General features: G+C 38.8%; 1 protein-coding gene across 1 annotated transcript in view; it reads right to left on the reverse strand.

Moving 5' to 3' along the window:
• The window catches only part of LOC140142089 (ubiquitin carboxyl-terminal hydrolase 8-like), a 32,343-nt gene extending 15,269 nt beyond the window's left edge, over positions 1–17,074 (reverse strand). Inside the window, exons 1-11 of the mRNA XM_072164045.1 lie at positions 17,023–17,074; positions 12,405–12,622; positions 11,164–11,311; positions 9,305–9,390; positions 6,898–7,049; positions 6,204–6,363; positions 5,119–5,281; positions 4,084–4,228; positions 2,606–3,294; positions 1,369–1,528; positions 443–862 (exon numbers count right to left, since the gene is read on the reverse strand). Of these exons, the coding sequence (XP_072020146.1) occupies positions 443–862; positions 1,369–1,528; positions 2,606–3,294; positions 4,084–4,228; positions 5,119–5,281; positions 6,204–6,363; positions 6,898–7,049; positions 9,305–9,390; positions 11,164–11,311; positions 12,405–12,511 (2,230 nt within the window). The 5' untranslated portion in view covers positions 12,512–12,622; positions 17,023–17,074. The remainder of the gene's footprint in view (positions 1–442; positions 863–1,368; positions 1,529–2,605; positions 3,295–4,083; positions 4,229–5,118; positions 5,282–6,203; positions 6,364–6,897; positions 7,050–9,304; positions 9,391–11,163; positions 11,312–12,404; positions 12,623–17,022) is intronic.
• Positions 17,075–17,302: the final 228 nt, after the last annotated feature.

Here is a 17,302-nt window from a genome sequence, read left to right on the forward strand (position 1 = left end):
AATCATTGTATGTAATATGTGATCCATCATATCAAAACCGCCCCGTTGTTGGCTGGCTTCAGAAGACAAAGAAAGAAGATGAGAAACATTAAAGAAATTTGAGCTTGTTTCGCTTCATAAAACATTTTTGTTGTCTCTGATTTCAACAAGTAAGGTTTCATATTTTAAAGCAGTTTATCCTTGTTTTTAAATCTAAATTTTCATTGCTGAAGACAACTGGTAGGTGTTGATGTGATGGGTCACATATATATTAACTGCTACAAATTTACCATTAATTCTGATTAATTAATTACTAGTACATTAATTACAAGTATCAAAGCAGCATCACCAGTCGCTCCCAAGATCAAACACATTTGGCTGCGCTGAGCACTTGTGTGATCGACATACACAAGTTTAAAGTTCATAGAGCCTTAAACTTATTTACCAATTTACCCCAACCTACCTTGCTTGATCGTATGCTGTGGACTCACTTTTGGCGAACTGTCCTTAGGCCTTACTGCTGCAGCGGCGGCAGCAGCAGCGCCCCCAGCACCTGTCGCCCGTTCTCCTCTACCAGCTCCTCCAGAAGCAGGTGGCTCCCATTGGGTCTTGCCATTGTTATGATCCACATAGAAATACCGGCCACTTCTGGGTTCCAGCTTCTTCTCCCACCCTGGTGGGAGAGTGGTTGTCTTGGCTGCTGTTGTCACGGCTGGTTTGGGTTTCTGAGATTGTTGGTGTTGAGGACTTGGTTGTTGTGGTTGTGTCTTTGGCTGGGGTTGCTGAGCTGTGGTTGGGGTTGGTTTTGTGGCATCTTTTTTGGGAGATGCTTTAGTAGGTCCTGCTGCTGCTGCTGCTGTGGATGCCTGTGGTTTTGACGCATCTAAATTGGATAAAATAATAAAATAATAAGCTTAGCTTCTTGTTTCAAAACCTCATATCTTGACCTCAGTCTTAAAGGAGATGAGCTAAGCTTCCAACATCACAGACAACCTTAGCCAGATTCAGACAACAGGCTAGGGAATATGACTACACAATGATAAAAGTTTGAAGGAAAAAAGTCTGACAATGTTTGATGTCAAAAATGTTAGGAATAAACTTGGATGTTTGAAAAGCCCTGTCCCCTCTACATAAGTGCAAATCCTTTTCGGACATTTGTTTGTTTGTTTTTTGTTCGCATGAGAAATTAATTAATTTGATCATAACCATTTTTATGGAAGCTGACCACCAATACAACACAGCTGAGGAAATTCTAACTTGGGATGAAACAGTTAGTCATATTGTGGACATGAAAGAGGAAGATTATTGGAATTGCTTATATGTATTTTTTTCAGTTCATCTATCAAATCAGTCCCAACCCTTGATGTAAGACTAGATACCAACATCTACCTTTATCAGTCTTATCCTGACTGCCAGCTGCAGCTGAAGATTCAGATGGAGATTCCTTGGCTGCATCTTGAGCTATCTTTCTCTCCTCTTCAGCTTTAGCTTTCTCCTCTGCTTGCCTTTTCTCATCTTCTTGTTTGGCCTGTTGATCTTGAAGTTGTTTCTGGGATTCAGAATTCAAGAGAAAATATAAAATGAGATTTTAGGTGTCTGTGCATTTGGAAATGACTGAACAGGTTGCTCTGATATGTGAGACGTGGCCTCTTGTTCTGGAAGTTGTTTCTGAATATAAGAAAAATGTTGTATGGGTCTAATGTAGGGACGGTTTTCATTACACATTTTGCTGAAGGGGTATATTCATTTTTTTGTACTCTCTCAATTATGAATTTTTCCAATGAAGGGGTAAAACACATTGCCCATTTACATACATTTAAAACAAAATTAATTTTGACTTTACGAGATGAAAGATTCATTTTGATGTCTGATCACATACATGTGTAAAAAGCAAATACCGTATTTCAGTCAAATAGTCGCCCCCCCTCAAATAAACGCCCCCCCACCACTTTTTTCAACCAAGATGTTTCAAAAATTCCGATATTTCCATGCTATCTTGTGTAGTAAGCTTACCAAGTTGCTCACATGGTTGATAATAGCAGCAATAAATGGCGAAAATCTGCATCGGCAACCCGGAAGTGAACCAAAAGTCAGTGTCAAAAGTTCATAGTTCGTCATTTTAGCGTGACTTTTAAGCTTACCTAATGATGCTAAAAATGACCTCTAATAAACGCCCCCCCCCTTGGGAAAATGTAACGCCCCCAGGGGCGTTTATTTGACGAAATACGGTAAGTTAAAAATCATAATGCTCGCTTATCAAATATGCTAAAATACAAACTAAAACCCTGAATGTGGAACAATATTACATAAGCTATTTCCCCAGATAAAATATCTTGCACTTCCTACAATGCATTTCTCCCATTTCAATTTTCTGTATTGATTTGCTATCTAGTGCAACATGGGTCGATTGTGATGAAATGAACCTCAATGAACAGAGCACATCCAGATCTTACCAAATGTTTATTTCTTGACAATATATCGACCCATGTTTAGCCAGTCTAGTCTCAAAATGAAAACACAGGGAAACCTGAACAAATGGGAGAGTCATATGATGAAAAGAGGTGATGTATCATGTTGCAAAACAGTCTGGGAAGGGTAAAATATCTCCTCTGCTATTTCGCCTTACCTGCAGAACCTGTAGAGCTGCAATCTTCTCCTCAAGTCGTCGCTCCATCTCTTCCTTCTCCTTCTTCAACTGCTCATTCTCTGCTTTCGCTTTCCCGTGCCTCATGCGCTCCAGCTCCAATCGAGCCGCATTCTCTTTGCTCTTATGCTCCTGCATCAGTCTCTCCTGGTCCGCATCTTCTATATCCTTCTCCTTGACATCCTCATAAGAAGGTGGAAGCAAGTCCATCTCCGAGGAAACCACTGTCCTGCTCGGAGGTTTGACAGACCGATCTGGTATGAATGATCTCGCCACTGCTGCTGCAGGTGCTGCAGCAGGTCTTGCATCTCCGGTGCCAGCTAGTGTCTTCGCATGCGACATCCCTGCAGTACCTGCTGGTGAGGTTGTACCACCATTTATAGATGACGGTGGCAACACCTGACTTGCTGCTGCTCTCGGAACAGCTCTAGGAATGTTTGTAGTCGGCGATGGAATTTGAGATGTGGATTTTGCAGCGCCTGGCTTTAGCGCCCTGTTTATGCTTGGCGTAGGCTTTGCTGTAGCTACAGCGACTGCTGCGCCACCAGCCGCTGCAATTGCTGTAACAGGTCCATTCTGTTGCCCTTGCCTGGCTGCAGCAGGCGCTGGTGCAGGCTTAGGTTTGGGTGGTTCTTCCTCATCTTCAAGTGATGTTGGATAGTCAAAATCCACTGAAATATGAATTAGAAATAGATTATAGAAATATAACAGTAGAACTATTAGCATGCATCACATAACAATATATTACTAATTTCAGATTATCCCATACACCAAATTTGAAGCGAATTTGAAGGGAGAGTGGTTTAGCCCATTGGGTGATCCAACTGGGAATGGTATATTATGGCAATTTTAGATCAAAATTGAGCTCATACATGTTTTTTAAGTAACGCAACAACTCAAAAATAACTTTTGTTGATACTGTCCTTACATTGCCTAACAGTAGCCAGGGTAAAAAGGGGAAGCTGCCCCCTGTGAGAAATCTTGCTCACCCTTCTTGCCCCCTCGCCATCCTGATAGTTAAGATTTAAGGTCGTTTTTGAACAATTTTGATCAATCCAGGCCTGCAGTCTTGGTGAGTTTAAGGACCATATGAAGTTAAGGGCCAAGATCAGGGTCTTAGCTAGAAATTGAAGTTTGCCCATCATTTGAATAAAACAGCCTGTCCTTATTTGATCTTTAAAAACATTACCAGACTTCTACAGCCCATTTGAACAGACTTCTACAGCCCATTGGGGGTTCAAATATGCATTGCTATGGCCTTGTTTTGCAAATCTGGTCTAATATTTAGGTCAAAAAATATCCATTCTCAACACTTGCAATTACAATGTAGCATCAATCATAGGGCATAAACCTTGCCCATCCCAGGAACAAAATCTAAAATAAAATGATGAGCAGACGGTGGCTTGCTAATGCTAAAACACTGGCCAAGATTGCAGGGTACCAACATGAAAATAACTTACATGATGCATATTTGTTCTCTGTCTTTCCTTTATCAGGCTTAAACACTTTTGGATTGGTGCTGTACATTGGATACTTAAGAATCCACCTCTCATAGCCACCATTCAGTACCACTGGCTCACGCTTCAAAGTCACTGTTGAATCCCACTGCAAAATAATATTTTCAGTATACATTTAATAAGACATTACAACAATTACTTTTGCACTTCTGGAAGACACTTGCTCAAACTGTAAATGTAACAGAATATGCATCCAGTTCCACTTATGTGTAAACCATCGCTTTAGTGATGGGTTATACATACAGTATTACACCTTAAGTAATGAATGGCTTCAAAACTCAACCGCCGGCACCCTGGCAGAAACGGGAATTAAGTTTGGTTTCTATTATTTCAGCACAATGCAACTGGTTCTGACTGGACGCCAGTGGTTGTGTTTTTAACTCATTCTAGCCATTTTAGCTGTACCATATTGTTTCTGATGTGTACCAATCGTTATACAATGATCGGAACTTGCAATGGATTTTGAAACATAAAGCTTAGTGAAACAACCATGATCCAAAAAAGTCCAATGTGGCAATCGTGATATTGATATATGAACAAAAATAGGAGTAAAGAACAATAAAATATGTAGGAAAACTGGCATTGTAAACACTCATAACTTGCAACCAAGTAAGTATGCTAGAGACACAAGGATTTCAGATATAGCATGACTATTTAATACAAATTTGGTTCTGTTGCGTATTATTTTTACCGCTTATGGGTTCAAATTTCAATCAGCCTAATCATGAAGCTCCTGTGGCCGAGTGGTAAAGGCACAGGCTTCGGAAACCCGAGGTCCTGGGTTCGATTCCCAGACGGGATCTCTTTTTCTGCTTGTCTCATTTATTATTTGCGAGAGCGAACCTGGTAAAAAATTAAGTTTATTTATATAATTCCCATCGATCATGCCACTGTTTTTCCATGTAATGGTGGTAGCAACTTGGATGGGGGTAAAAATGTATTCATAATGATTCCTGGCAGTCATGTCCATCCACATACCTTGTAAATAGCATCTTTGAGACTGCCCAGGGTTGAGTGCTGCATGACGTCTCCAAGAGAGCTCTCCCAATCCAACATGACAATATAATCTACAAATCCTCTCTCTCGGAATAATGACTTGGCTGGTGTACTCAATCCTTTCTCAATTACAGCAACAGTACACCTAGAAATTGGATCAAAAACCATTCAGAATCATTTAGTACATTATAACCTGTGACAACCAGAGAATTTTTGTACAAATTATTATGCATAACTACTAGGGTTGTTATCGTTTCATTTTTCTTTAGCAACATGTCACCAAAACTTGGAATCCGACATCAAATCATTGTCGACAAACAAGTGAAAAATATCGTCTTTATAAAGCTTCCAAATTTAGCACAAATTTAGCACTCAATGCATTTATTCATGCATCCATGACGGCCAATGATGACGAATGGTAGGCTCATGGTTGGTATTTTTTTAGTACTTTAATACAAGTAGCTACTATTCTTGAAGTAGCTACTAGTTGTGCATAATTTATTATTAACTATTTTGTCAACAGTGATAGTCTCTTATCGACTGTCAGAAAAATCTAAAAAAAATTATCTTTGTCGACAATTTTGGCGACAGTGGTTCTGTTGATAACAAGCCTAATAACTACTTCACCAAACAAGCATATAGAGGCCAATTTGATCACAACATTTCATGTCCATTTGATAAAACAGTGGGAATAATAACGCACCCTTTAAATGTAAACTGCTATCCCCAGTGTTGACTGCTCACATACGTACGCACATTAGCCATGGTTTCGTAATTTAACAACCTACTTGCACAACAATAAAAGACTTTAACCTCCTGAGCACTACCTGTCGATCTAACATTGCCTCTGATTGGTGTTTAAGTGAAGATATCCTGTAATTGACCAATCAGAATGAAGCTACCCCAATTTTTTTGTGTGGTGAAATTATTCTAACAATGTTGCCGATTGGGCCAATTGATAATGAAAACTTCTTTTTGGCCAATTGGCAGCTAGTTCTCATGGGGTTAAAAAGAAAAATGTGTGAGAATGATATATGAATGTGAAGCACATTATGTCACATCCTTACCCAGGTTTGATAGCACTTGTCTGTATATTTGCACATTTCCTGCAGACGATATGGGAGTCTTCAAACTCCTCTTCTGTCCTGGTGTCGAGCACCAACACAGTTTTGTTCTCTTCCTGGAACAGACCATACAACTCTTCAGAGGTGATGGAGCCATCTTGACCTGTGATTGACAGGGAAATAAAAATTGATGCACCTGTTGAGCTTTGTCGTTGGGCAGATTATCTATTACAGATTATTTACCTTTTCACAGTTCTATCTCTGCAGCAAAATGCCCTTCCCCCTGCCAAAAGGGCAGTGGGCATTGACAAACATTGGTACAATAGCAACCTATGATAAACAATGCATTGAAAATTTGACAATTTTTTAAGACCAAACCCAAGTGAACATGGCAAGATCTGTGGCCTTGATTGCTCCTAAAAATTTGGGATCATCATCATCAGTCGGCTGCGCAAGCTACTAAAAGCTTTATGCAACTGAGCTAGCGAAACATTGTGTTTGGCTGCAGCATATCCTCAGTATCTCCCAGGACGTGCTGGACATACTGCAAGTGTAGTGTATGCAGCCATCCTGGCTTCCTCTTCCCATGTGGTGGAATATAGAGGGCATATCCTTTCACTGGATTGTCGTCTATTAGACGCCATTTGGGATACTATCCTACAAATTGTTAGAAAAACCAACCTTCTCACAGACTTACCAATAACTTTCTCCTCTTCATCTTCATTTGCATCTCCATTGACTCCGTTAACCAAGGCACCATCTTTGCTCTTGTTCTTGGCTTCTTCCTCCTCTTTGTCTCTCTGGTCTAATCTGGCTTTGATCTCCTCTGCTTCCTTCAGCTCAGAGTACCTGCAAACACAAACATGATCACCTTCAGTCCTTATGGTACTAGTAATTGTGGGATGTAGTTTAGTGTTATGTTATTTTTACCAAATATACAAACATGCCCAGAGGTAGTGCCTGAGGTAGTCTATGATCTGGCGTAAGCCAGCCTAATCAACACTAATCAACTCTTAAAACTTGCTGACAACTGAGGCTGCTAAGGTTACGAGTTGATTAGTGAAAGCCAGCCTCCGTCGTAGTACAAGTAAGGGACAGTGAACTCAGCAGTCACAATCGTCAGCGAGGAGTAGAAGTGTATAAGTCAGCCAGCCTACATCGTAGTGCAGATCATGTGCGACCATCAAAACATATTTAACCAATCAATTTCTGGACCATGTGTTCAGTACATTGCGCAAAGTAAGAGCAATGTGATACATAACAAGTAGACCGCCTAACGTATCGTACGCTATTTTGTGCTGTTTGTATTGCAAGGAGATCACTGGCTTGTGCAACGTTATTTTGTGTGGTTTGCATAATTCATTGACCTACAATTTACTCATAGATTAATTTGCAGTCGTTTATAATTTTCTCCAGCCAGGGTCAACAGGATTGTTACTGTTTTTTGTTGTTTATTAAAGGAATTTTTATTCTATAATGATAACAACACAATGCATATACTAAATTGATTGAAAAAATGATACCCCCTTGCCCCCCCCCCCCAATTTAACATTGCATGTAGGGCCTATAACGTTGTGTGAGAGCATAGTTTTTGGCATTCAGGGAGACCAAAATGTACAGAATATGGGGTCATTGGTTGAGTAGATCCGTTTGGATCTAAATTATTGGGGGGGGGGGCATTGAGTGAGAATGACCTTTTAATGGGGTCTTTGTGTGAGAGCCTACAGAAGCCTCGAAAATTGAATTTCTAGTTCTAAATGACTTCAAATGGCTTTGTTATTTCAATGTCTTTGGGTGATAGATCTAAAGGAAAAATATGGGGTCTTTGGTTTACACAGCATGTACTGGTAATGGGGTCTTTTGGTGACAGCGATGGTGAAAAAGGGGGTCTTAACAGCCCTACACATACGCGTCACCTTCACAGTGGGAGTGCCCTCCCCCCCTCGGATTTCAGCATCTCACATCAAAGCTCCCATTGGGGGCCCCATTCCTTTTTTAAAGGAATTTTTATTCTATAATGATAACGACACAAAGGATACTAAATTGATTGAAAAAATGATACCCCTTGCCCCCCAATTTGACATTGCATGTATTCTATAACGTTCTATGTTCATCAACTGTGACAATTTTGAATTGAAGGCAACCCAAATATCTAGATTTTTATCAATTTTAATGGCCATTTAATCTAATGATATTAGTTTTATGAGTGTAGATTAGTGGCTAGACATGGGATTGATGGCATCATATCCCACAATGCAAATTGCAAATTGATTAAAGTGACCTTCTGAGTGCAGGTGTTGATTACATTTGGCAAAATATCATTAAAACTCCCACTGCATGATGGGTAGGTGTATTACAATTTCCCCAACATATTTGCCTTGCCTAATTGACTGTATTTTATAGCTCTCATTTTATTTACTCAGAGTATATTAGTCAAAGACATAACAAAAGGTGCTAATAACATGTACACACAGAGTGTGTACTCAATTGAAAAATCAGGAACAATTATATACAGTGTTTCTAAATCAATGGTAGTTTTACAGTTTCTCTCTACTAAAAGAAACTTTAACCATTAAAACCAATTAACAAACATAACATCAAAAGTAAAACATAATCCGATATAATTTTTTTGTTGAACAAACTTTAACAAAAACGTCACACAATGATACCAACTCTATTACATTTATTCCTGTTTATAAATAATAGCGACTACAAACACAATTATTGAGAAATAATTTTTCACAATGAAGGAAGGACGGACTGACGGAAGGAAGGACGGATCTTCAGACGGAAGCATTCTTATAATCTTTACTCTATTCCATGGCGTACGATAATTAGTGTCAACAATCAAACCACTCCACGCACCAGTGTGTGATTGGTTGTTGTGTTTTTGTTTACATCTTTCTGAACTAATTGCGAAGGTCTATTCGCTAGCTCACGCTTTCCTTGTTACGAACCACTGACCGAAAGGATCACAACACAAAGCCTATGGCATATCAAATTTCGAGAACATGTGTATGAGTCCAGGCTTGAACCAGTAACCAATGGTTACTGACGGGTACTACGGCAGCGGATTCTATATTGGATAAGAAATTTTTCTTTACCTGTTGCCCAACGATTTGGATAGTGCCTCTGCAGTATCCACTGCACCAATCACATTGTTTGCTCCCATCATAGAGTTCAAATATTCCTGGTAATGAAAAATAAGGATAATATTAAATGTGTATGATAAAGGAATATATTTGTGTTCTAAGTGCAATATACATGTGTATTTTTTGTATCACACAAAAATAAGCCATTCAATATTATTAGGCCAAATAAAAAAATAAACATGTTTCACGTCCCCTCCCGCTTCCTTTTTGGAGGTTTCCTCAAATATATTTTTATTTTTTGAAATTCAGTTATAACTTTTCAAAAAATATGTCTAGGAAGTTGGGATGCATTCTATAGCCTTGTTAAGATACAAGAAACACTTAGGAAGGTTTTGTGATCATTAGAGGGGGTGTGACTCTCAGAACAACAAATAAAAAAGGGCCTCCTCCTTTTTCCAGGCATTATTGTATACGCTAAAACAGCTCTAAGTATGGGTATTTACACCAATTTTATGCGATAAAAAATAGAAAATAAAAAGCCCCCTCTTCCTCCTTTTTTTTCGAAAACCCGGACGTGAAACATGTTTTATTTTTTACTTGGCCTTATCCGATCTTTATCAACTTGGTAAAAATAAATTAAATTAAATAGAATGGCTCCTAACTTTGGTCTTCAAAAATCAATATTTCCTCCAGAATTTCTATTGAATTTTGTTGTGTTTAAGGGATCTGGAATGAGCGTTTTGACAGTATTTTTTGTGGGACATGAGAGCACATCAGACATATCGAATTACATTCTGAATACGAAGAATGTCTTTCTGATATCAAATAATTTTCATTTTTTGAATTTCATGATATAATACACATTTTATGACAAATTATTAAAAGTTGATATTTTTCATTTTTGATATATATAGTATGTCCATATCAAAAGCGATGCACTTGTCGGCTGCTACATGTGTCTCATTTCACATAATAGCTAGGACTAAATACCAAACTCATCTTCCAAGTGGAGGTCACTTCAAATCATCCCCAAGTTACATGGTTAAGGAATGTTCTCTGTATTCCTAAACCATGTGACTTGGGATGATTTGAAGTGACCTCTCCACTTCAGAGATGAGTCTGGTATTTAGTCCTAGCTATTATGTGAAATGAGACACATGTAGCAGCCGACAAGTGCATCGTTTTGATATGGATGTACACATATAACAGTCCTCGAAGTAAATTTTTATAAATCTAATGACATATTCTTAAAGTGTATGTAGCTGGGAGGAAAAGCCGACGATCAATTGAAAATTTTGACCTTTTATATTGAAGATATGGATTTTTTTCCCAAAGAGACCTAATTTTTTTTTTTGATGTTTTGGAAAAAAAATCCAGAATTATCTTCAATACGAAAGGTCAATATTTTCAATTGATCGTCGGCTTTGCATCCCATCTACGTACACTTTAAGTATAAATCATCAGATTTATAAAGTTTACTTCGAGTACTGTTAAATATCAAAAATATCAATTTTTAATCATTTGCCATAAAATGTGTATTACATTGCGAATTTCAAAATTATTTGATATCAGAATGACATTCTTCGTATTCAGAATGCAATTGATATGTCTGATGTGCTCTAATGTCCCACAATAAATACTGTCCAAACGCTCATACCCTTCCCTTAATGGACTGGCAATTTATAGTGCCCTGGTGACTTTACATGTATGCTCATTTTGTGGGAGCAAGTCACATAGCAGCATGGAGTTTGGGTGGCAACACCAAGAACATGACTCCAGCATTTTAGCACCCCTCCCCAGTAAAATGAAGGATTTAAAATTTTCCAATAACCCAACTACTACTCAAATACTTGAAACCTGTAGCTGTGTACCTTGTCTCCAGCTGTGTATCCTTTTGTTTTACGTATCTGCTGTACCAAGTTTGCAAATTTCATGAACAGCACATATGCTCGCTCTTCGTCTTTTTTGACCTGGGCTTCTTTGGCGGCCTTGTACATCTTGGCTGCTGTGTTACAATACCTATATAGGGGAAAAATTAATGGTTGTAACTGGCAAATAACTTTATTTCACTATTTTTAGATTATTTCTGAATGTTCCTGCAATTCCAGTTTGTTCCTTGGTTTTTCTTATTTTTTTAAATGTACTCTGAATATTATCTCTAGGGAAAAATCTTAAATTATACCAAACATTTTCATTTTACGTAAGCTCTGGACCAACAGCAGATCAGATTTTAAAAATTCAGAATTTTACGGGTCGGGATCAACCTGTTTGGTCTGGTCGGGGACGGTTCTCGTTGAGCTTAAATGGACCGGGGTTCTTTCTTTTGGTCTGGGAGCCCGGTCATGGAGCCTGTCAGGGTGAGTGACTGGAGCGCAATTGGTTTGACATACCAGTGCTATGACAGCGCAATGTACAAGTGTACATTATGATGCATGTTCAGTCATCATTCTTAACATTGATCGGATAGGATCTGGAAAGGCTAGAACTGATCGGAACAAGGTCTTAGGTAGGATTTGAAGGTCTGGATGTGTAAATTCAACAACCTGGGTGTGTAAATTATAGATGTGTGTACAAAGTAAAGACCATTATTATAGACAGTTATTGCTTTGGAGCTGCAGAGTGGATTAATGAATTTGCTTCCGCCCGGACAGCCAAGCAAACAAACAACCAGGCAGACAGGCTTACAAAAAACCAACCATTTGGATGATAACATAAGCCCCACAATTGTATGGGGTCAACAAAGGAAATACTTCCTTTGTTTGGCTACTCAAAATCAATATTTCCACCTTCCGACTGATTTTGCTTGATCACATCACAATCAAGCAAAATCAGTTGGAACTCGGGACATACTGATTTTGAGATATAGCCAAACAAAACAAAGGAAATATTTCCTTTTGTTTCAGGCACTTGTTTCGGAAACTCTTTAATTGCTCATATCTTTGGAACTGGTTGTTCAGTTTTAATGGGGTTCTCTGTGTAAATGCTTTTTACTATAAGAAATTGAAAATTTAATATTTTGTGAGTTCCGACTGATTTTGCTTGTTCGCATCACATGAGTTATCAACTTGGTGGCATCAAATAAAGCTATGACCTCCTCCTCTGAATCACTTACGCTTTCACTGATGAGCCTTTGTCCATTTTGAGGTCCACTTTCTCGTTGAGTTGAGACATGGACTTGGCAATATACAATGCCATCGGTTCCTTGGCTTCAGCAGGCATCTTGGATGTTCGACTGATCAACAAACTAATGAGAATAGATACTTGTCAAATAAAAGCTGAATGTGCTCTAGACCTTGATTGATTGATGATGTTAAGTCATATTGATAGAATCTGTGGAAGGAAAAAATAAAAAATAATAATAATAATTGACTCAAACAAGCAAAGTGGATCATTAGCTTCTTGTCCTATCGCCAATTTTTGAATCCAATTTGTTTTTTGCAACATTCTACAAATTTTGGCAATTTCAACATTACGTAATATGCTATGTACTGCATGGTGAGGATAGGATTTGACAGATTGTTATTTCATTTGGAATAAAAAATATTTGCACACACACAAAAAAAACCCCACTCTAGTGTATTCAACCAAATTAGTACCCCTAGACCATTTTTTTGGTGTGCATGCCAGTCACCAGGGTTGTAGCTACAGTGGGTGGTGGTGGGCGGCAGAGCCCACCACTCAGTTTTGGAGCCCACCACTCACTCGGGATTTCTTTGTGGGCGGGTGTGGTCTAGGTGAAGATACTGATGCTTCTAAAGCTTCTAAATCCTAGAAGAGGGAACTCGATAGGGAATATGATCAGAATAAACAGATGAGAAAATTCGAACCATCATGGAAAGTAGGCCTCATGACTGAAGTATATAGTGTATAGTGCTTGTTGAATATTGATTCCCGACTGGGGGGATTTATACGGATGACCAAAAAAGTTGGCGGATGACTAGTTGTCCACGTCCGACTCTTGGCTAAGTTGGAAAATAAATAGCCATGCCCCTGAAACATGTAGCAGAAGATCGTGAATCGTGATGGGCCCCATTTTTTTTTTACAAAAATTATCATACAGTGATAGTAAGATTTTTCAAATAAAATTGCTTTTGTGTAAAATGGATCGCCGTGCTGAAAAATGCTGCATTACTTGCTTTTTTGTACAGTAATTCATTATAAAGTAGCCTGTTATGCACTTTCAGTTTCCCATGCATTTGAATGGGAATTATTTTGCCTAATCGCCACAAGTTTAGGGAGCACATTTCTTCAATATTTTGACAAGTTGACATAAAATGTTCTATTCTATAATGTTTGGCAATAATATCTTTTGCCAATAGTACGTCCAAAGTTGTAATTTTGAACACCCGGTTGAACAAACCTTGCATCGGGCAAATTGTACTGTAATTCCATAGCATCAGCGGTATATCAATACCCCATCAATACCCCGAAAAAGACGCAACCAAGAATCAGGAAGGTCAACACACTTATCACCATAGTAGAATAAGGTCATTGCAAATGTACGTTGTCCTTGTCCATTTATTATGTTACAAATTAGTGAGACTGTACATCATATTGTGAATGTGATGTAAATTGTGAGTATGCTCCTGGCGCCTTATGAAAACTGAGGGGGTTTTAGGTTAAGACACTCTGATTGGCTGATCACTTATACATGAATATTGATCAGCCAAAAACATGCGCACACTGCTTTTACAAGGCTATATCCCCTTTCCTTTGTGACGTCAGCCCACAGAATTCTAATATACACAAGAACCGGTCATCCCTATACCCGATCGATGCGTGGCATAAACGTAACCGTCCGGCTGAAAAATGAATCAAAAAGGTACGGCAAGAATTTTTCAAATCACGTACGTCAAAGTTCACTTTTCAATGTGCAAACTGTACAATGTAGTTGGGATTATAATGAAAAAAAATCTCCAAACAGTCATTTAACCATGAAGATGGCTTGACACCACTTTGATTTCTGGTACAGACGAACATCATAGAAGTATTTTGAATATGTGAGTTTGATTATGGTGGCTCATTTCCCACATAATAAAATTTGGGTTGGTATTTACGACAATTTTGTGTGCATTTCAATGCGAAGTGGACAAATTAAGCGCCAAAAAACATCAAATATTCAACGAGCCATAACTCAGAAATGACAAGGAGTTGAGACATACCGTTTGAAATGTGTTCATTTGACCCATAGCTCTATGATATAAGTGATTTTAAAGAAAATCTGAGAGGGTGACCAGCCAACCTTTTCTGAAAATTAGGTGAGTTGATATGGAATTCGATATGGAATGACTCTATTGCATTGTCCGAATTGTCTCTATATTTCAATGGAAAACAAGAAATAGCAAAATATCAGTAACATCCCATTTTGCTGTAACCCCCGCCATCCATGGTTGACTTAGGGGGTTCTTTTCACGCTGAACACGATGGCGCTATTAACGACATGCGATACTCAATCGTTTAGCCCGAAGAGCATGTTAAAAACATAATGTCTCGTTATGACAGGATTATCCGATATTGCAGGACAGCAAAGTCCGGTTGGTAAAGGAATTCCCGTTATTGCGGGACAAGAAGTAAGTATGTCTTGTAAAAACTCTGTGCGCCCTCAGCAGCAGGGGATGGTCGTAGTACGAGGAACCCATACCGTAGTAGCTCTGTAGATAGGGCGTCACCAATTACGAAAATGTCATACCGATAAATGATTGATGTGTCTGTTTGCTCGTTTTTCTAAGTTTGCGTTGCGAACTAGACTGCCTAACTAGCCTGTATCTCGTTTCGGCCAAAGAACGTCTGTAATACATACCTGTTTTTAATGACTTTGCAACAATGTTTCTATTGTCAGCAATAACAGCTTGCATTCACACTTTTGAGTTTATATGGTGAATTTTCGTACACATCATAAATAAGTGAAATCAGAATATCCTGAAAGGAATTTAGGTAGAGAATTCAACGACACTGACCTCGCAGCAGCTAATGTTTTCATGTAAACATGGCGTCATTAAACATTTTAGCCTACGTTTTCGTATCCTACTACCGGATCGTTGAAACAACAAAACCTCAATCCCCAGCCTCATTCACGAATTCACTCACCTTCCTACACCACCAGTTGAAATAAAACTCGAAACATCCCGTGTTATTCCTCAAAACTACATGCACCTTCATTAATAAAAAATTGAAATCCTAGTAGAAATCCGTTATCGAAAATTGTTTGATATAAAACGTCACCAAAAGTAATTTTTCTGAAGAGTAGATACCGCGTGTCAAAATGGCGGTCGCAGTCGCAACCCCCCCAGCTTTGTACGTGTACCCAGGTCACGGTATGTCTACGTGATTTAACAGTCAAGGTCAGAGAACAGCGCAACCTGTCTGCTGTAATATCATGGCTCCGCCCAATGAACGGCGCTGTCAATCATCCTTATTGCCTTTGTCGAACAGACTTTTACGCAGGTAAGAGCTCACGCTGTCCTCACTTTTAGGATCGACGAGCGTCAGGCCGACACAAGCTGGTTGTGTAGGAGACTATCATCGTGATGCCCACGTTGCAACCATTGGATTACGGAGGATATATTCATACCAGGACTGAAGCAAATGTGGCCATTTCTATGTTTGTACCGGCATGTACCGCCATTTTTCAACACGGAGCTAGCGGAAAATACTGCAAATTCGTCCAAGGTAAGCAAAGGGTTGGGGATCGCATTTTTAACTTTGACTAAACTGTTTCGGAGTTAAGGCACGCAAAAAGTAGACCATTTCGGGGGCTGTATTTGGTGTACATGTGACATTTTGAACAGAGTAAAAAACGACCACTTATTCGCTATTGCTGAAGTATACCCGCCGAATCATGTACCAATACACAAGGTATTGGTACATGAGATCAGGTATAGTTGCGAACTATATAGTATAATATTTACAGTAATTTCATGGCCAAACTGGAACACTATAAACGCTAGTGGCCCGGCTCCACGTTAAACACGCGCTAATATAACGCGGTACAGAAGAAAGCATACACGCGCCTTACATTGCGTACACGCTTATAGCCAAAATAACAAATTCTCGATCATGAGAGGATGTACCTTTTGCGTCAGCGTATTTTTCATAGAATAACACGATCGCGCGACCTGCATGACCGAACCTTGACCTTACCTAGCAACGACCGTGTGATTGGTCACTTCTCAAAAGCTGTGTTTGCGCCGGAAGCGCCGGTATTTGCGTAGTACGCTCGACGCAAATAACTGTGCGTACCCAAGTTGGCTCTCATGATCGAGAATTTAATATTTTGGCTATAGTACGCTAACATGGACGCAACACGCATGTTCCAGTTTGGCCAAGAAATTACTGTAAATATCATACTTTATAGGGATGGTCGTCCGCGCCGGTCATCCGAACTACATGTAAAATCTAAATTCCCAAATTCTTTATCACTTCTATGTGATCATCTTTTCAATTGTCGGAAGTAATGCTGATTTTATGAAGATATATGTTTCTTTAATTATTTTAATTGTTTCATAAATTACGCGTAATACGTATGTGTACCGGCCCGGGTGACGAATTTTGCACCACTGAAAAGAACGTCATCAAAACAAACATATTCAACAGGCTCAAAATTCCTAACTGTTCTACCATTTTAATCAGAATGCTGTCACTTGCAGCAAAAGGACATAAAGGTTATATAGAACACTACTTAAATTACAAAATGGTGAGAAAAAAGCGATAATTTTGCTGTTTAAACTTACGGATCCGCCTTCTAAAGTGACACTTCCGTATCTTTCGAGAAGGTCAAATAAGGTCAATAAGCGACGAAATCACGTGAAAATTATTGCGATAAATCACGAGATTTAACCTTCTTTACTTTGATCTGAATAAAGTCCCAGCACAAAATAAAATAGTGCAGTACGTAATATGCAATTTTCACGACTCAGTATCCTTTATAATTTTTTGTGTCAAAGATAACAATATTTTATAATTATTTCTTGGTAAAAAGAATATTTAATTGAATGTTGTGTTATCTTTTAA

This window comes from Amphiura filiformis, chromosome 20 (genome assembly GCF_039555335.1).
Source record: "Amphiura filiformis chromosome 20, Afil_fr2py, whole genome shotgun sequence".
In the NCBI taxonomy this organism is placed as follows: domain Eukaryota; kingdom Metazoa; phylum Echinodermata; class Ophiuroidea; order Amphilepidida; family Amphiuridae; genus Amphiura; species Amphiura filiformis.